The sequence below is a fragment of the Phaethon lepturus genome, unplaced genomic scaffold, assembly GCF_000687285.1.
Source record: "Phaethon lepturus isolate BGI_N335 unplaced genomic scaffold, ASM68728v1 scaffold4061, whole genome shotgun sequence".
Taxonomy (NCBI): Eukaryota; Metazoa; Chordata; class Aves; order Phaethontiformes; family Phaethontidae; genus Phaethon; species Phaethon lepturus.
The window spans coordinates 1-19,858 of NW_010518380.1; the positions used below are offsets into that span (position 1 = coordinate 1).

At 52.0% G+C, this 19,858-nt stretch overlaps 1 protein-coding gene across 1 annotated transcript in view; it reads right to left on the reverse strand.

The window, feature by feature from the left end:
- Positions 1–1,479: 1,479 nt before the first annotated feature.
- LOC104628202 (protocadherin-16-like) overlaps positions 1,480–19,858 on the reverse strand; it is a gene marked incomplete at its 3' end in the record, with an annotated part of 30,484 nt that continues 12,105 nt past the window's right edge. Inside the window, exons 2-8 of the mRNA XM_010296709.1 lie at positions 10,248–10,436; positions 9,913–10,144; positions 8,583–8,819; positions 7,186–8,205; positions 6,791–6,978; positions 1,810–1,906; positions 1,480–1,658 (exon numbers count right to left, since the gene is read on the reverse strand). Of these exons, the coding sequence (XP_010295011.1) occupies positions 1,480–1,658; positions 1,810–1,906; positions 6,791–6,978; positions 7,186–8,205; positions 8,583–8,819; positions 9,913–10,144; positions 10,248–10,436 (2,142 nt within the window). The remainder of the gene's footprint in view (positions 1,659–1,809; positions 1,907–6,790; positions 6,979–7,185; positions 8,206–8,582; positions 8,820–9,912; positions 10,145–10,247; positions 10,437–19,858) is intronic.

Sequence of the window (19,858 nt, forward strand, 5' to 3'; positions counted from 1 at the left end):
CCTCGAATACTGTGTTCAGTTCTGGGCCCCTTACTACAGGACGGATGTTGAATTGTGGGAGTGTTTCCAGAGAAGGGCAATAGAGCTGGTGAGGGGTCTGGAGCACAAGTCTGATGAGGAACGGCTGAGGGAACTGGGGGTGTTCAGTCTGGAGAAGAGGAGGCTGAGAGGAGACCTTATCACTCTCTACAAAGGAAAGGAGGTTGTGGCGAGGGGGGGGGTGGTCTGGTCTCCCATGGTCTGCTCTCCCAAGTAACCAGCAATAGGATGGGAGGAAATGGCCTCAAGTTGCGCCAGGGGAGGTTTAGACTAGATATTAGGCAAAATTTCTTTACAGAGAGAATGGTCAAGCATTGGAACAGACTGACCAGGGAGGTGGTGGAGTCACCATCACTGGAAGTGTTCAAAAACTGTAGACATGGCACTTGGGGACACGGTTTAGTGGGCATGGTGGTTTTGGGTTGATGGTTGGACTTGATGGTCTTAAAGGTCTTTTCTAACCTTAATGATTCTGTGATTCTGTGTGATTCTATATTGTGGAATGGCTAAAGACAGATATGCCAGGCTAACAGAGTGCTCTCCTCAAGGACAAAGGAAATGCAGTGTATCTAACTTGCCTGGGTTTTAACTAGGCTCTGATGCAGTAGCACATGGGAGATAACTCGCTAAACTTGGGAAAGGCACAGTATGTTTATGGCTGTGTGACAGAAAGGACTAAAAGATTGACTGGCTTGAGAAGGGTGATTACCAGGCATTTGCAGAGATGGCTTTTGGTGCTGACATTTACTTTTTTAAGGGCAAAAGAAAGCTGAGTACGTTATGAGCTTGCTGATGATGTTAGAGGGCACTGCCGGCACAGAGAAGCAGCAGAACATCAAACAAGGAGAGTCAAATGGCCTTGGGAACTGCAAGAACGGGGACGGGAAGATGTGAAATGGTGTACTGCAAAAGTGCCTTGACTGGGGGGAAATCAGAGTCTCTGCTGTGAAAGGAAGCTCATTACTAACAACAGAGAAAGGACTTGTCTGTCTGGGCCAATACATCAGGCAGTGAGCGCCAAAGTTATACAGATGTGAAGAACACCCTGCCTGTCAGGAACACTGTTTTCCATAGATGCTGGGAAGAATTAATGTCTCTGTGCAGGGGACCTCTAAGGTCTTCTCTGCAACAGCATATCTAGGACAGGGTTGGCTGTCCAAGTCTGGAAAAGACAGAACTGCTTACTATTAATGCTGTTGACCACTTTACAAATAGGAACATGCACAGTGGCAGATAGACCCACTCCTTCCCATCCCAGGTTCTCCACACTGATTTTAGGGCTGGATCACAGCTGAGCAAGGGCAGAGGGTGCCCTGGGGATGAAGGTGGTGGAGGGTGAGAAGGTGGGGAGGAAGGCTGCCACGCAGCTGGATGGTGTCCTCCAAGAGATGAGCAAGGGGTAGATGGTGCAGGGACAAGAGGAGCTGGAGTGCTGGATACCTGAATACGAATGATGGCTGATGTACTGCGAGGCACTGCACCCCGGTCACTGGCTGTCACAGTGAAGATGTATTCAGCACGATCAGACCGGCGTAGAACTGTGGCAGTCCGCAACTCTCCAGTAGCCATGTGCAGTGTGAAACGCTCTGCCCAGGCTCCTGCAGAAAGAGGGTGAAATGCTGCAGGAAGAAGCAGAGAGGAGGGAGGGCAGGGGGCAGGTTGGGATGGAGGAGGGAGTGCGGTGTGGCAGGACTTGGGCAGTGAGCACCCGTCTGCCCACCGGGGTGATGGCTGCAAGTGAGAGAGCAGCATCAATTAGTCAGTTCATACCTATCAGTGAGTAGATGATGGTTCCATTCTCACCCTCGTCGGGGTCCTTGGCCTGCAGGGAGGCAACTAGAAGTCCTGATGGCTTCTCTTCCAGCACCTGCAGCACAGCCCAGGGAACAGCTGAGTGGCACAGGGCACCCTTCAGACTACCCCCACAAACCCCAGAGAACGGCACAGGATCTGCACCTTCCTACACCAGTCCTGAACCTCACCCAAGGCACAGATCCTATGGCAAGACCCACAGGCTGTGTCTGAGGCTGACAACATGGCGAAGTCCACGGCAAAGCTGGTAAAGGGAATTTCTGCCTTGCCAGCCCTCCTCTCATTCTGCCCTGTTTAACAACCAGCTTAGCAGCCTTGGGGCATGCTGCAGGGTGATGGGAGGACACTATTTCACCCATGTTACATCCAAAGCCTCTACAGCTAGGAAAATCCAGGGCTTCATGACAGTCCTGGTTCTGTCTGCCCCCAACAGACTCTTTCAGCTGCAAATGCAAAGGTGTGAGCCCTGACAGGCTCAGAGGCCAGTCGCCCTGGCAATGGAAGGGGATTTCCTCAGTTCCCACCAGCCAGGCCAGGGAGGTTTGTGATCTCTGGAAATGCAGATGGAAGTTATTCCTAGGCTTGGACACCTAGACTCTTAAGGCTTACCCCTCTGTCATTTGCTCCTACTTAGCCGTGCTGACTGCCTGTCTGTAGGTGTTTAAGACCACCATTTTATGCCAGTGCATCACAGTACCATCAAGTCATTAATTATGCATGTGCTCAGCTAAAACCACATTCTGAGGTGAGTTACCAGCTTCCTAACAGAGACCACATGTAACAGCATTGCATGCAAGTACCTTTTGTGGATAGTTATGGAAATGCACACATCCCTATTACTGCCCCTCACTATGGGTCAGTTTTTGGGAGTATCCTCAACAAACAACCCATGCCTACTGGCAGACCTGTCTCTCCTCCAGCACAGACTCCTTGCACCTACCCACACCTCACTGGTAGAGCAGGTTCCCCACTTGGCACAGACTCTGCAGTCCCTTCCACACCAGAGGACATCAAATTCACACCCTATCAGCACATGCCACAGCACAAATCATCCTCACAGATTCAGCTGTGCTAGGTGATCTCTGTGTGGTACCACTTCAATGCATTTATGAAAAAGACAAGTCGAATCTGAGCAAGAATCCAAGGAAAGATGCTGCAAAGCTCCTGAGAGGAGTCAAGTGTTAATGCTGTTGCACAAGCTGCTAGCACCATGCTGGTGGCGCTCGGGAGGGGAGACCAGAGGGGCTGGACTTGTTTAGCCAGGCCAAGCAGTGATGTGACTGCACTCTGTAAACACTGGGGAGAGGGGAGGGAAATTCCAAGGAGAGAGAAGAGCTATTTAAGCAAAAACACAATATTGGCACAAGAACAAATGAGTATAAAGTGGTCAGAAATTAGTTTAGGCTGGAAATTAAGAGATGGTTTCTAACTACCAGATCAAGGAATCTGGAACAGCATTTCACAGCAGTGATGGAGGCAGAAGACCTTCTAAATATAGCTTGGCTGTTTATGAAAAGGAGTGTCTGTGTGGACACCTCTCAGTGGGGCCATGCCTTAGAGGCCCCTTCCAAGCCTTCCTCTGTAACAGGCTGGGGCAGCGCCTGTCCCCCATGCTGTCTCTAATCTCCCTCAACAAGGATACAAGGGGTTCCTGCTTCGCGTGCATGGTCACACTCCTCTTCCACAAGGAATCAAACTCCATCTGAGGAATGGAGGAAAGCAGTGACTCAGCAGAGTTAAATGAGCAGCATCCACACAGGCTCCATGTACAAATGCCATTTCAGATGCACAGAGGAATAAACAGCAATAAAAGTGGTCTTGCCTCTGCAAAAACCTCAGCCTCAGTAAAACTGCTACCAGGCAGGCTTGTCCAGGTCACATGTCCACTCTCCAAGAAGGTTGTTGCAAATACCAGCTTGGTCCAAAGATCAGAGAGCCATCTCAACCACTGCCATAGCTCTCACAGTGGCTGGCAGTGAATATATAGAGAAGATGCAAGAAATAGGGTTTGTATGGAATAATCCTCCTGTGAAACCTTCCCAGCTTCCAGCAGTCTGTGGCTAAGTCACTTCCTGAGCCACAGATCATATTTTTGTTCAACAGCCTTTGATGGATTCATTTCTTTCCATGAATTCATCTAATTTTGAACCCATGCAACTTTTGGCAATGATTTCACAATTTAATTATGTTCTGCATGAAAAAGTACTGCCTTTGTTTATTTTAAACCTGCTGCCTGGTCATTTCTTATGAAGCTGCCTAGGTCTTGTATTGTGAAAAAAGCAATTTCTAATTTCTCCTTTACTTTCTCTGTGCCATTCACTGCACACCTCTGTTATATTCCTACAGTGTCTTCCACGCCAAAGAATGTTCAAGTATTTTCTTTCTGCATGGAAATCATTATCTAGTGGAGATCACATTAACATCCTTTTCTGAACCTTTTCTAGCACTACTGCTTATTTAGTGGAACAAGGCAGGGCAGAGAGTGTGTGCAGAATTTGAGATGTAGGGTAATGATGTTTTCTTTCATTCTCTGTTCCTTTTCTAACAAAGCTCAGCATTTGATTTGCCTTTTTGACTACGGCTGAGCCCTGAGCTGACATTTTCACAAAGCATTCATGGCGATGCCCCAATCTTCTCCCTAAACTTAAGTAGCCAATTCAGAGCCCACCACTGTGTAGGTGAAATTCATATTGCTTTTTGCCATGTGTATCACTTTCCAGTTAGCAACAGTGAACTTCATCTCCCATCTTCTTTCCTAATTGAATAGTAAAACAAAATCATTCTACAGTTCTTCACAGGGAGCCCCCACCTTTATTACTACGAATAGACCAGTAACATCAACAAACAATCACCTCTTCTGGAGGGTATATGAAAATGCTAAATAGCAAGGATACCAGCACCAGTCCTAGGCACCCACCTAGTGACATCCTCCCTCCAAAAACAGACCACTTCTTCCTTCCCTGTGCTCCCTCTCCCCTTTCCTAATTATCATTCCCTGGGAGGATCCATTACTACTGCAGTTCCTGTGTGAACAACACCTGGTCCTGCCAGTGTGTTACCAATGTGCTTGATAAGCTCATCTTGCAACCCTACAATGAAAGATACCCTGCTAGGTGATGCTTAAAGCAAGGTGCTGATACAGAAACCTCCATCTGCTTTGCCTAATGAATTTGTATATTAATAGTTCACTGAGCAAGTCTGCAATAAATCATTGTGCTTTGCATTTATCAGTTTTTACTTTTCCCTCCAAGCCTTTCTTCTACATCTAAATCGTGGTTAACAGTGGCCTATTCCTGTGCTTCACCCTTCTCTACCAGTGTTTCTAGCAGGAGAGCTTCAAACCAAAGTGCCTAAATATTTGTTTCATTCAAAACTGTCACAGCATTTACCTGCCTTCAGGACTCTAAATCTGTCCTAGCCTTGCTCTGTCTCCTGAAGGATGCACATGCTTTTGTGGTACCTTTGCATGAGAAGATGCCTCCTGAGCTCTAGCAGGACACTCCCAGCATTTCATGCCCCCAAACACTGGAATCAACTGCAAAGCCTGCTGTGCAAGTGTGTTGCTGGTGTCCCCAGACAGCAGACAGGACACTCGGCAGACTGCAGACAGAGTGTGAGCAACACCATTTTGCAGAGCCTGTTCAGCCAAAGTCTCAGCAATGCCACAGCTGGCTGGTCCCTGGCCTGCAAGAGTGACTCAAAGGCCAGAGCCTTGCTCAGAGAGAGGACAGGAGTAACTTTGCCTTCCTCTGCCTCCACTGGGCCCTGAGAGATGCCTTCATCAGGCCAAGCCTTGCCAGACAGTTTTGCAAGCAGAGACCGCCAGCTGGACATGCAAGAAGGCTGGGCAAGGGATGGCTGTAACCTGGAACAGGAAGGGAAAAAGTAATGAACAGGGAAGGCCTGACTGGAGTTGCAGAGTTTCCCCAGCATCCTGTGCTGATGGCCACCCAGATGCAGCAGTCATCTGCCAATACAGTCCTTCCTGCCCTGACCTGCCCCTGGGGGGGACCTCCCAATACAGTCCTGCCTGCTCTGACCTGCCTCTGGTGTGCAGCTCAGGCAGGACCTGCAACAGAGGAAGGTTGCCATCACCGTGATGTTTTAAACCCAGCACACTGCAAATGGCTTTGAGCACGCTGCCCGAAGTGCAGCAACGTGCAGAGCAAGCACATCCTTTCAGCTGTGGGTTCTCCCCACTGTGCAGAGGAGATGAGGACAGGCCTTCAATTGCCCATCCTGCTCCATTGCTGCCAGTGCTGCTTGGCTGGCTCGCCACACGTGCCACTCCAAAGGGGCCACAGCAGAGCACAGATGATGCCAGCTGGCGGTGGGGGTGGAGGGTTGGTCCTCACCCACGTCTGTTGAGGAGCACAGACATAACTTAGTCTGCAGCACACTCAGTGCCTGGGTGACCACAGCCGCCACACGGTGCTGAGGGAAAGCTGGGCTGGAACTCATAGCAGATTCTCAGAAAACCCTTGTGAGTGCAAAGTCCAACTAAGCAGTGCTTTCTTGATCTCCCAGAAAGCTGAGTGGCTACACCTAAAGTCCTGAGACCTAGAAGTTAATGGCACCCCGTGCCTCCCTGCTCGCAAGTATTTTACCCTTGGCTCTGCTGGGTCAAGTTTAGGGGTCCCTTTCTTCTTCTCTTCTTGCAGGCATGTGTGAGCCAAGAGCTTCTGCCTGCTGGTCAGAGCCCTCTGCAGTCCTCACGTACTCTGTGCATAGGGAATGTCTGTATTTCCCAAGGATATGCCCATCTTACCACATCTCAATCAGATTTGCCAGACTGCCCTGGCTGCTGCATGGATGAAACTTACGCCTGCTTATCTCCCACCCTGAAACCCTGAAACTTTCCCCCTGCAGAACCACCTGTCCCCAAACCCAGAGGCTATCACACCCCTGCCTCACCAGGGCTCCAGCCTGCTGTCCCTACCTGCACAGGCAGCTCCTGGCCACTGGTCACGTGAAGGAAAGCAGGAGCGTTGTCATTCTCATCCAGCACAGTGACATAGATGGTTCCTGTGGCACTGCGGGGTGGTGCTCCCCCATCCTGCACGATCAGCAAGAGCTGGTAGCTGGACTGCTGCTCCCGGTCCAAGCTATGCTTGGTGCTGAGCTCCCCTGTGAGGGACAAGTGGGGACACAGCTCAGCCCAAAAAACACTTTAGAGAAGAGGCTGTGCTCGGGTATGTTGCTGGGGAGCCCAGCACCGCAGGGGTAGGAAGATGAATATTCTGTTGCGGCACTGGCCTGGCCCGCATCACTTTTGACCTGCCCTGGGCTTTCTCCCCAGTCAGCCCCAGCCTAGGAAGCCAGGAAGTCTCTCACCTGTCTGTGTGTGGATAAGGAAGTTGGGATCGTGCTGGAGCAGGCGGTAGGTGAGCCGGCTGTTCTGCCCAGCATCCCGGTCACTTGCCATCACCCTGCCCACACTGCTACCAGGAGCCTGATTCTCAGGAACAGTGAAGAAGTAACGCTCCTCACTCAGCCGGGGGCTGTTGTCATTCTCATCAGTGACGCTGATCCGTACCGTGCTGGTGCCTGTTTTCCGGGCTTCCCCCCCCGCACCACTTCCTCCTGCCGAGGCCAGCACTGTGAGCACATACAGGTCCCGTGTCTCCCGGTCCAGTGCGCTTTTGACATACAGCCAACCACTCTCAGGCATGATGCCAAAGCTGGCAGCATCCCCATCTGCACGCAAGTGGTAGGTAAGGGTCATGGATTCTGCATCGCGTGCCAGGGCCCGCACCTGCAGGAAGCGGGTGGAAACAGGCACACCTTCCTGCACCTCCACGCGGTAGGTCAGTGTGTCAAAGATGGGCCCATTGTCATGCTCGGCTTGCACATGCACCAGCAGTGTGAACGTGGAGCTGAGCTGGGGAACACCACTGTCTCGGGCCACAATGGCCAGCCTGTAGGCTGTGCTGGCTTCATATTGCAGGGCCCCCATCAGTCGTACTGCCCCCGATGAGCGTTCCACACTGAAGGTGCCATCACCTCCTGATACCAGCTCAAAATTCACCTGGCCGTTGGCACCACTGTCACGGTCCTCAGCCTGCAAAGTGTACACTGTAGTCCCAGGTTCTGTAGCCTGTGGCAGCAGAATGGAGTCAGAGGGGGCTGGGAACACTGGCATGTTGTCATTCACATCTGACACAGAAATTTTCACGCGTGTGTTGCTATAGGCAGGAGGTGAACCACTTCGGGCCTGGACATCCAGAATGAGGACTGCCTGGGACTCATGATCCAGAGGTAGGCTGGTGTGGAGCTGCCCAGAGGCAGAGTCAATGGAAAAGTAGCCATGAGGATCCCCCGAAGAGATGGAATAAAAGATGTCATCAGCATGACCTATGCACAAGGAAATTAAGACAGGAAGAATGATTTGTGCATCCAGCTCACCTCCTCAGTCCCCTACAGACAGCAACAGGGTTGGGTAGTGCTGTCTGCAGCTGACTCTGGTTGGAAGGTGTACAGTAGCACTGTGTATATGTGCATGTATGCACAGATGCACGTGCACAAGTGTGTGTATATATGTATGTGTAAGCACATGTGTGAAAGCATGCAGTGAGTTGAGTAACAATCACATGGGTGCACATTCGGATGTGCATGCCCCTGTGTGTGCATGGAGCTCCCAAAACAGGGTTGCTCTGTGAGGAAGTGTGGTACTGGATCTTCAAGATGATGGACAGGGAAAGTGACTGCATACAAAAGGGACAAGCCCATACCTGGAGGGTTCTGGGCCCGGACAGCCCCCACACTGGCACCCTGCAGCATGTCCTCAGGCACTGTGAAGAAGTACTGAGCTTGCTCAAAGACAGGAGGTGAGACCGTACCCTCCACGATGCTGATGTTCACCCGGGCATTTGGCTGTGCCTGTAGTCCCCCACCATCTTGTGCAGAGATCACCAGCTGCACCAGGGTGTTGGCTTTACCACTCAGGGACCATGAGAGGGAGATGACACCTAGGAAAGAAAGCAGTTCAGAGGGCACTATGCCTGCACCACTGCATGTCATCTGGTACCAAGGGAACAAGCCAAACCATAACCGTGAAAAGAAAGACCGAAGGGGGCAGCAAACAATGTGCATCACAGGGGAAGCTCACCATGGAAGAACTGAAGTAAAGAAGAGGAACACTCCTGGGAAAGCCTCCCCACATCCTCCTTTCTCAACCTTAAGCCCAGCCCTGAGCTGAGTAGTGGTAAGGGCTGGGGAAAATGAGCCAGAGGGAAGGTCTTGGGAGAGGGAAAGGAGGGAATAGGGCTTCCAATGTGGGGTGTAGGGTGAGGGTCACAACCCAGCAGGTGGAATCTGGGCTGTGGGGAGGCTCTTGAAGGAGATGTAGAACAGAAGGACCATCCTCCACAGGCCCTACAAAGGAGGTGGCCCTGCATTAGGATGGCTGGTAGGCCTGTTTTATCGCAGTCACATTCTGGGAACTTGGGGACCAGTGTGGAGAGATCCTGATGCCTGGGCTGAGCACAGGACACCTTCCTGTCCTGCTGACAGCCCCTAGCATGACATGCCCATGCAGTCACCTCTCCAGCAGAAACTGCTCAGGCTTTGGTGGCCAAAGCAAGGCAGAGCAGATGCAGACAATGAGAAAGGTGGGACTGAGTGCGACAGAGATAGAGGGAAGGAGAGTAAACTGAGCTGGGGAGAGGGGGGAACTGGGCAGGGAAAACTGGGCGGGGGAACTGGGCAGGGACAAGAAACTAAGCAGGATACAGCCTAGTGGGGCAAGGCAAGCAGCATGCAGGAGGAAAGGCACAGTGAGTCAGTGATGGAGAATGAGGGAGAGGAAGGAAGACAGGACAAATAAGGAACAGAGCAGGGAGCAGAAACGAGAGGTCAGAGACTGACGCTGGGAAGGGGCTGCCAGAGGCTCAAGAAGCCAAGCCAGGGAAGATGTGGCAGGGAGAGAAACAGACATATTCTGGTGGCAGATTGCACTGCTGAGATGGCCAAGCAGTGACCCTCAGGCTGGCTTTTACATCTGCCTGCATCCCACTGCTCTGTTTGCTGCCTACTCTGGCTGCCCCCTGAGCTCTCTCTCACCTGTGTCCTTGTTGAGGGAGAAGAGAGGTGGTGAGTTTCCCAAGACAATGCGGTAGGTCACTTTCCCGTTCAGTCCCTCATCCTTGTCATGGGCAGTAACACGCAGCACAGCTGTACCTGGCATGCTTTGCGTGCTGATGCTGGCAGCATACTCCAGTGGGTAAAACACTGGCCGGTTGTCATTTATGTCCTCCAGGAAAACCTTCACATACACCATGGAGTTCAGGCCACCCTGAGGAAGGACCAGATTGGAGATGGTGCAAAGAGCAGGGGCAAGGACAACAGTATCCCCTGCACAGTCCTGAGTCAGCAGCATCACATCCCCATGCACTCACCCCGTCAACAGCAGTGATGGTGAAATCATAGGCAGACGTGCCCTCATCACGATCCAGAAGTTGCACAGTGCACAGCTGCCCCGTGTGCTTGTCGATGCTGAACTGCGTGGGGACAACACTGCCGATGCCAGAACCAATGGAGTAGGAAAGGGAGCCAAACATGCCGCTGTCTGCATCTGTGGCTGTCACCTGAATGAGGGAAGTCACTACATGAGCAGGGCCAGCATGACAGAGAAGACTACCAGCCAGACCCAGCCCATCACCACCACCACCTCCACAACCCAGTGCTTCCCTCTGCTCTGTGGCCTACAACAAAGTACACTGTCCTCAATGTTGGCTGTAGTAAAGCAGACTGACAGTTACTGCCTCATCCCTGCGATTCTTGTCCCAGACAAGCCACCACTTCCTCTGCAGCCCTCCCTGCAAGAGGACAGGGCCTCTCAGGGGCTCACTGGCTGCACACAGTGCCCTGGGCAGCAGCTGTGGCGCACCTCAGGATCAGCCTATGCTGGCCCGGTCCCCATGAGGGGACACAGGGGTAGGGGAGCACAGCGTTGCAGACTCTCAACGGCTGCACCATGCTTTCTATGTACTGTGCTGCCATGGGCCCCTGCACCACCAGAGGTACCTTGTTTCAGGTGATATCTCCCTTCTTGCAGCCCTGGGGCACCATACATGACCAAGGTCAGCACACTTGCCTTAGCAAAGGAAAAGGCCATATGAAGTGGGGTGGCAGAAAGGCCAAGCCTCACACAGATGCCAAGGATCTAGCAGCCAAGCATCCCCATTGCATCCAGCTTGATCAGCCAGCCAGGGACAACCTATGCTTTTGCAAACAGCTGCCCCAGGCCCTCTGCTCCTTCTTTTCTGCAAAGATGCTTAAGACAAGACAGGAAGAAAAACAGCCCCCTTTTCACCATGACCTGTTCTCTGTCCTGCTCTCAGAGCTCTGTGCCCAGCAGCCCTGGGCTCTGAGGATGATGACTGAGGGTGGCATTGCCCTATGACAGCCAGGGCCCACTGGAGCCTGGAGCATGTGAATTGCATTAGCAGTTACAAACACAGCAGGAGGATTAAAACTGCTCCTGCTTACAAGGCCCCAGTTCCTCCTTGGGCTCCTTGCAGAGCTCAGGTCAGCAGAAAACAGCTCCTTCCCCCTGACCCCAGCATCACTGCCCATGGCTCATCCACCAGCTGGGAGCTCTGCACAGAGAACAAAGCTAGAGGACAGAGCCAGGAGGGAGGCAGCTGGGCCAGGCCCGGGTGAAGTGGAGTTCAGGCCTCGTCAGCCACAGCTCCTCCCAGCAGCAGCGCTGGGGCCTCGGCTCCCGTGAGCGAGAAGCACAGGAACGTTGCACACGCGCCAAGGAAAGGGCCCAGCTGGGGGCTGCAAACAGCTCTTTCCTTCGGGCCGGGCCCCTAACCTGAACAACTCACCCGATCATCAGAGATGGAGAAACAAGAGAGAGTACAGAGAACGGCTGGGCCAGGGAAGAAAAAATAAATCTGGTAGAGGTGGAACCTCCCTCCCCTCAGACCATATGCTCTGCACCCCAGGGAGGGGAGACAGCACCTGAGATAGCCCCTTGCCAGTTCTCCTGCCCAGTGATCCACAGCCTCCAGGGAGGGGAGGTAGCACCTGCAACACACCCCTCACCAACTCTCTGGCTCTGCTGCTTGTGGCCTAAGGGGATGCCTGAGGGAGAAGCTGAGAGCACATCTACAATGAGGATCATGCTCTCTGTACAGAACCACCTCCCCAACCCTGCAGCTGCTGCCAGAAGAAGAGCCATGAAACAGGATCCCCCTTCCCTGCCCCAGCTGCAGAGCACTCGGAGCCACAGGTGCCATGACAGCAGCCCAGCCAGAAAGCACTTTGGGAAATTGGACCCACCTGCCTCCCCTCCACCCTGAGTTCAACATCCTCCATCCCTCCTGCCCCAGCTCCCTTTTCTGTGAAGCTGCTCATTTGAGAGTACAAATCTGACCTCACTGATATTGCTGAAACCTGTATTCTGTCTACCTGTATTTTGCCTCCACGTTGGATATTATTACTGGAGTAATAACCCTGTACCAATACACTTGAGTTGTGTGCCATGTCTGGATTTTAGCTGGTAGTGTTTTCTACCACTGTAGATGGAAATGCACCTGAAACTGATAAGCTGCTACGGTGACTGCAACAGGCATTAAGTGGCAAATTAGTAACTTCTTTCCTTCAAAATGAACTGCTTATCACTCTGAAAGTGTACTAAAACGCATGTCAGCTGCTTTAATACACTGTACAGCAACAAGCTCTGCAACAGAGTAAGGTATTTTCCTTAGGTTCCTTGGGCCATGGGCGCTGGTGTTGCCGGAACAGTCTCACTTCCCCACCTTAACTATCCTCTGACGGTCACCATCCTAAGAAAGATACCCACAGGGGAAGCTATCTGGAAGTAGAGCCTTCTGCCACAGGAGCTGGGTCAGATTTTGGCAATGGCAGAAACAGACGAGCTCTCACTATTATGCTGTTGTCATCTCCCTGGCTGCTCCCTGGTACCCAGGGCCATCTCCCTGCAAGATGCTTCATGGAGTCAGCAGTCTGGCATCAGAGGCAAACCTCGTTGCAGAGCCAGGGCAAGGCATTCTTAGAAAATGTTACCCATTCACATGTGTCTGGCACTCCACCTCCCCATGCTGCTGTGGGACTGTCTGTGGACCAACGACCTAACACAAACCCTGCCCGTACAAGTCCACACAGGGTCCAAGAGAGGTCATGTCATTGTTACAACCAGCACTGGTACCACCACTAATGGAGACTTGCGTCTGGTCTGAGTCTCACTTGGAGGGATGGTGCTAAACTAGTGTCCAGAGAAAAGACACAGGAACAACAAAACACCTGAAGGAGCAGCTAACTGTTAGCTCAGTGTGGGGCAGCTGGACAGTTTGCTTAGCACCTTTGCCACTGTGTGGAGAGGGAGTGGGGCTGTGGCTGGTGCACTGCCCAGCCGGAGCTCTTCTGCCTGCATGCAGGCAGTGCCTGCAGACTGTCGATGCCTCGTGTGTGCGTTTTGCGGGATGAGGCTGGCTGCCTGCCTGCAGCCAGCCTATGCTCAGCAGGGCCTGACGCAAGCCCTGCAGACGGCTATCCCTGCTGCGGCTGGGGTGATGCCTCCTGGGGACTTCTCTGAAGGGCAGCACAGGGTTTGGTCAGCCAGTAGGTACAGGCAGACACCTCACCCCAGCATAGCTGGGACACACGGCTGCAGACTGCAGAGCACATGCAGTCTTTGGATGTGGTGCCCACTTTTAGCTGTGATGATAATTAACCACCAAAAGGGCTCATCAAGGCCTGTGGCAAATTCACCACTCCCGGAAATTTTTAAAACAAGTCTGGATATTTTTCTAGGAACTTTACTAGAAGCTAACGCAGGGCAACACCAGGCTCTGTATTTAGCGTCCACCCCAAATTTTGGATCAACAGCTGGTTTTACTGTAGCTTACTTATTAGGCTCTTGATGTTTGCCTGAGAAATACGAGGGAAATGGGATCAAGCTGTCTATGGGACAGCCCAGGAAACACTCCATTCGGGGTTGTAAAAGGCCTGCTGCTTGAATATGTGGGAGCAAGAGTCAGAGCTCTGAGCCTGAACGAAGCTGCTACAGCACCCTCACCTCTGACTTCTTTGAATATCCTGCAGGGCCAAGACTGGCTGTTCCCAGGAGGAGGTATGTGAGAGGAGAAAGGAGAGAAGGAGAAGGCTGCAGCTGGGAACAGGACACCTGCATGACTCTGGAGGATCAGCATGCAGATACAAGATGTGGACAAAGTTGTGGGGTCACCTCATTTGCATAGGACACCTGCAAAAGCTCACAGGATCACCATGATGTGCAGAGTCAAAGTGCATGCTGTGTTTCTGCCCAAGACTACAGTATGTGCAGCTGCAACCCCATGTGCCAAGAACAGAAAAGTTCAAAAAACACAAGTGCAGGGAGATACTGGGTGAAAATGTTCTGTGTCGTGTCGTCAAACAGCAGTGATGCCAGAGCCCAGCACTCTCTCCCTATGCTGGGACTCCAGAGGGTGCTCCATGAGGCAGGGAATGTGACCCTGGAGCTTTGACATTGAGAGTCCAGATGTTCCTGTTCACTGACCCAGCCAGAGCAGCAGTGAGAAGGAAGCCACGGTGATTTGTTTCTATGGTTCATTATGTTCTCAGTTGAAGACCTACTTCTAATCACTGCTACTACCCCAGAGTCTGAGTCTGCCCTTGTAAGACTAAGGGGCAGTCATTCTCAGAAACCCTCTCTGTATTGATGTTGGTGGGTGGACCAGGCAACCCATCCTTCTCCTGGATAAACCAGCTGCATGTTCTGAGTGTTTTCTGGCCTGTAGCTTTCCTGTTCTGTCCTGTAGGACCCCATTCTGCAAAGGGAAATTCTTTGCCATCCGGAGACAATGGCTGCATGAATGCATCCTTCTATTGCATACGAGATGTGTTTCTGACAGTAACCAGCTCCTTGGTCTTGAAGAGAGGGAGACTGAGACTCAGGGTCCTGCAGAGCATCTTGCTCAAGTCCAGAATGAGGCCAGGGTTTCTGAGAAGCACAAGGTCAGTGCTCCAGCCTGTCTTTCGGCCTTGTTAAGATGTGCTTGGCTGCAAGCATGGTATTTCTCTGGAACCTGCTGCAGCTGTGCACAGCACATGGAGCATTACTCTCTCTCCATGCCTTGCCCTCTCTTTCTGCCTACACCATGCTCCTGGGATAGCCCAGCCTTCACACAGCCACATAGAGCGCACTCAGCCCAGGGCAGCATTGGTGTCCCCCACCACTGCACACCATGCTAGCCATGGCCAGGTCTGGCATGCAACAGGCTCTCTGCCTGCAACACTTCTCCCACATCCCACAGCACACCCCATCCCCACCTGCCTCTTGTGCCATGAAACAGCTCCATCATGTCCCAGGCCAGGCCCAGAATAACGATGTTCACATGGGCACTAGGACTGGCGCCTTTCTCTTGTCACCCCCAGTGACACCTCCACCCTCTCCCTGTATTGCCAGCTTCCTCCACCATTCCCTGTTCAGGATATCCCCTTGGCCATACAGTGGTGCCCCACAGTTCTGCTGTGGCTGTGCAGAGCCGGCAGCTGACCATGGGCTGGAGAGCATAGCCTGGGCTTGAGGCACTTGATCTCTCTCATGTCTGCTTTCCCCCTTGCAGGGCAGCAAGCAAGACAACGCAGCATGGCCTCAACCTGTGAGTGTGTACTGGCAGTGCCCTCGTCCAGGGTCAGCTGGAGCTGGTCGCTCTCTGGCAGTGCAGGGTTCCAAAAAAATGCAAAAATGTGGAATTCCTCACTTCAGGGCACAGTGATATCAAATTGTACAGGTTCAGAAAGCAACTACCCACATTCACAGAGAAAAATCCACTAAAGGCTTTAAACACAAGGACATCAATGCTGAGCCAGGAAATCCCTGAGTTGAAGCTGCCAAGGAGGCAGCAGTACCTGATAGAAGCCTCTGGATCATAGACCCTGGGTCTCACAAAGAACTTCAATTCCCTAGGCCAGCCAGGGGTGACACACAGCTGGATCTGCTGTTCACTAGCAAGGGAGAACTGACTGAGGATGTGGTAATCAGTGGCAGTCTTGACTGTAGTGACCATGAAGTAGTAGTGCTCAGGATCCTAAAGGTACTGAGGAAGGAGAGTAGCAGAGTACAGATCCTGGACTTCATGCAAGACCATAGCTTATACAGGGAACTGGTAGGTGGGAGGGATCCCACGGGAGGCAGCTCTGAAGGCCACGAGTGCTCAGGAAAGCTGGCAAGCCTTCAGGACGGCATACTCCAGGCACAAGAACAGTCCATCCCAGTACTCAGGAAAACAAGGAGACACATCAGCAGATGGCCTTCGCTAAGCAGGGACCTTAGCGCTAAGCTGCAATGCAAAAAGGCAGTATATGGGAGGCAGAGGCAAGCTACAAAGGAAGAATTTATAAACATTGCCCAGGTATGTAGGGATGGTGTCAGGAAAAACAAAGTTCAAGTGGGGTTGAGATTTGCAAGAAAAACTGAGGCTGCTAAGAAGAGCCTCTATCACTACATTGGTAGTAAAAGGCTGAATAAAGGCCCATTTCTGAATGTGCTGAGTGATTTAGTGACAGCAGAGATAAATAAGACTGAGACAATGCCTCCTTTACCTCAGTCTTCACCAACAAGATCTCCCAGTGCTGCATGCCTTTTGAAAGGGTTCACAGAGCTACCAGACAGGGAAAAAGACTGAGTCAGGATTCCTTCAGTGAACTTGGTCCATCTGAATCCATGGGACCCAACAGGCTGTATCAATGGACTCTGACAGAAACCACAGAATCATATAATAGGTTGGAAGGGACCTTTAAAGGCCATTTAGTCCCCCCCCCTGCCATGAGCAGGGACATCCCCAACTAGAGCAGGTTGCTCAAGAGTCCCATCCAACCTGACCTGGAATGTTCCCAGGGATGGGGCATCTACCACCTCTCTGGGCAACCTGGGCCAGTGTTTCACCACCCTCATGTCGAAAAATGTCTTCCTTGGATGTAGTCTAAATCTGCTCTCTTTTAGTTTAAAACCATCACCCCTTGTCCTATCGCTACAGGCCCTGCTAAAATGTTTGTCCCCATCTTTTGTATAAGCTTCCTTTAAGACCTGAAAGGCTGCAATAAGGTCTCCCTGGAGCCTTCTCTTCTCCAAGTTGCCAACAACCTCAACTCTCTCAGTCTGTCCTCATAAGAGAGGTGCTCCATCCCTCTGACCATTTTTGTGTCCCTCCTCTGGCTCCGCTCCAACAGGTCCATGTCTTTCCTGTGCTGAGGGCTCCAGAGCTGGATGCAGCACTGCAGGTGGGGTCTCACCAGAGCAGAGTACAGGGGCAGAATCCCTTCCATCAACCTGCTGGACATACTGCTTTGGATGCAGCCCAGGATATGGTTGGCCTTCTGGACTACAAGTGCACATTGCTGGCTCTTGTCTAGCTTTTCAGCCACCAGTACCCCCAAGTCCTTCTCCATGGGGCTGCTCTCCACCCCTTCATCCCCCAGCCTGTATGAATACTGGGGGTTGCCCAAACTCAGGTGCAGGATCCTGCACTTGGCCTTGTTGAACCTCGTGAGGTTCACATGGGTGCATTCCTCGAGCTTGTCCAGGTCCCTCTCAATGGCATGCTGTCCCTCAGGCACGTCAACTGCACCACTCAGCCTGGTGTCATCTGTAGACTTGCTGAAGGTGCCTTTGATCCCACTGTCTATGTCATTGATGAAGATACTAAAGAGTACTGGTCCCAGCATGGACCCCTGAGGGACACCACTTGTTACCGATCTCCATCTGGACATTGAGCCATTGACCACTACCCTCTGGGTGTGACCACCCAACCATTTCCTCATCCAGCCAACAGTGCACTCATCAAATCCATGACTCTCCAATTTAGAGAGAAGGATGTTGTGGAGGACTGTGTCAAAGGACTTACAGAAGTCCAGATAGATGACATCGGTAGCTCTTCCCTTTTCCACTGATGTGGTCACTCCATCCTAGAAGGTCACTAGGTTGGTCAGGCAGGACTTGCCCTTGATGAAGCCATGCTGACTGTCTCGAATCACCTCCCTGTCCTCCATGTGCTTTAGCATAGCTTCTAGAATGATCTTTTCTAAGGTTTTCCCACGCACAGATGTGAGGCTGACAGGTTGGTAGTTCCCAGGGTCCTTCTTTCTACCCTTTTTTACTTACTGGACATCTGCGGGATGTATAACACAGCAGAGAGGAAACAGTCTAGGAGGATCCTGGAGTGTGTGGAATAAATTCCTGACACAGCTGGTAAGTGAGCCTATCAGTGGAGGTGCCTTGCTTGACCTGCTGTTTACAAACAGAGAGGGACTGGTGGGAGATGTGGTGGTCAGAGGCTGTCTTGGGCTTAGTGACCACGACATGACAGAATACTTAATTCTTGGTGAAGTAAGGAGGGGGGTCATCAAAACCACTACCATGACTTCCAGAGGGCAGACTTCGGCCTGTTCAGGTCACTGGTTGAGAGAGTCCCTTGGGAGACAGTCCTGAAGGACAAAGGGGTCCAGGAAGGCTGGACAGTCTTCAAGAAGGAAATCTCAAAGGCGCAGGAGCAGGCGGTCCCCATCTGTAAGACAAGCTGGCAGGGAGAATGACCGGCCTGGCTGAACAGGGAGCTTTTGCTGGGACTCAGGAAAAAAAGGAGAGTTTATGTCCTTTGGAAGAAGGGGCAGGCAACTCAAGAAGAGTACAAGGATCTTTTTAGGTCAAGCAGTGACAAAATTAGAAAAGCAAAAGCCCAGCTAGAGCTCAATCTAGACATGGTTGTAACGGACAGCAAAAACGCTTTTACAAATATATTAATAAAAAGAAATTCAAGGAGAATCCCTTACTGGATGTGGCAGGGAACACGCCCTCTTTGCCTCAGTGTTTAATAGCCGGACCAGGTATCCTCAGGATCCCTGAGCTGGAGGACAGGGATGGAGAGCACAATACACTCCCCATAATACAGGAGGAAGCAGTTAATGAACTACTATGCCCCCTGGATTACCCACAAGTCTATTGGACCTGATGGGATTCATCCAAGAGTTCTGAGAGAGCTGGCCAAGGAGCTTGCCAAGCCACTCTCCATCATTTATCAGCAGTCCTGGTTAACAGGGGAGGTCCCAGATGACTGGAGGCTTGCCAATGTGATGCCCATCTACAAGAAAGGCCAGAAGGAGGATCCTGGGAACTATAGGTCTGTCAGCCTGACCTCGGTACCTGGGAAGATTATGGAGACGTTCATCTTGAGGGAGTCACGGGGCATGTGCAGGACAACCACGGGATCAGGCCCAGACAGCATGGGTTCATGAAAGGCAGGTCCTGCTTGACCAACCTGATCTCCTTCTATGACCAGGTGACCCGCCTAGTGGATGAGGGAAAGGCTGTGAACGTTGTCTACCTGGACTTCAGTAAAGCCTTTGACAGTGTCTCCCACAGCATTCTCCTACAGAAACTGGCAGCTCGTGGTTAGACAGGTGTACTCTTTGCTGGGTGAGGAACTGGCTGGACGGCCGAGCTCAGAGAGTTGTGGTGAATGAACTATAGGTCTGTCAGCCTGACCTCGGTACCTGGGAAGATTATGGAGACGTTCATCTTGAGGGAGTCACGGGGCATGTGCAGGACAACCACGGGATCAGGCCCAGACAGCATGGGTTCATGAAAGGCAGGTCCTGCTTGACCAACCTGATCTCCTTCTATGACCAGGTGACCCGCCTAGTGGATGAGGGAAAGGCTGTGAACGTTGTCTACCTGGACTTCAGTAAAGCCTTTGACAGTGTCTCCCACAGCATTCTCCTACAGAAACTGGCAGCTCGTGGTTAGACAGGTGTACTCTTTGCTGGGTGAGGAACTGGCTGGACGGCCGAGCTCAGAGAGTTGTGGTGAATGGCGTTAGTGGTGCCTGTGCACGCAGGGTGCCCAGGTCCCCAAGCAGGCACTGTGGTGGCCCTGGTGCGGCCTGTCCCCAACTGCACAGAGGAACCGGCCTGGCAGCATTCCCGCCTCACGCCTTCGCCATCCGGCAGGGCCACCGCAGCACCGCACCCACGCCGG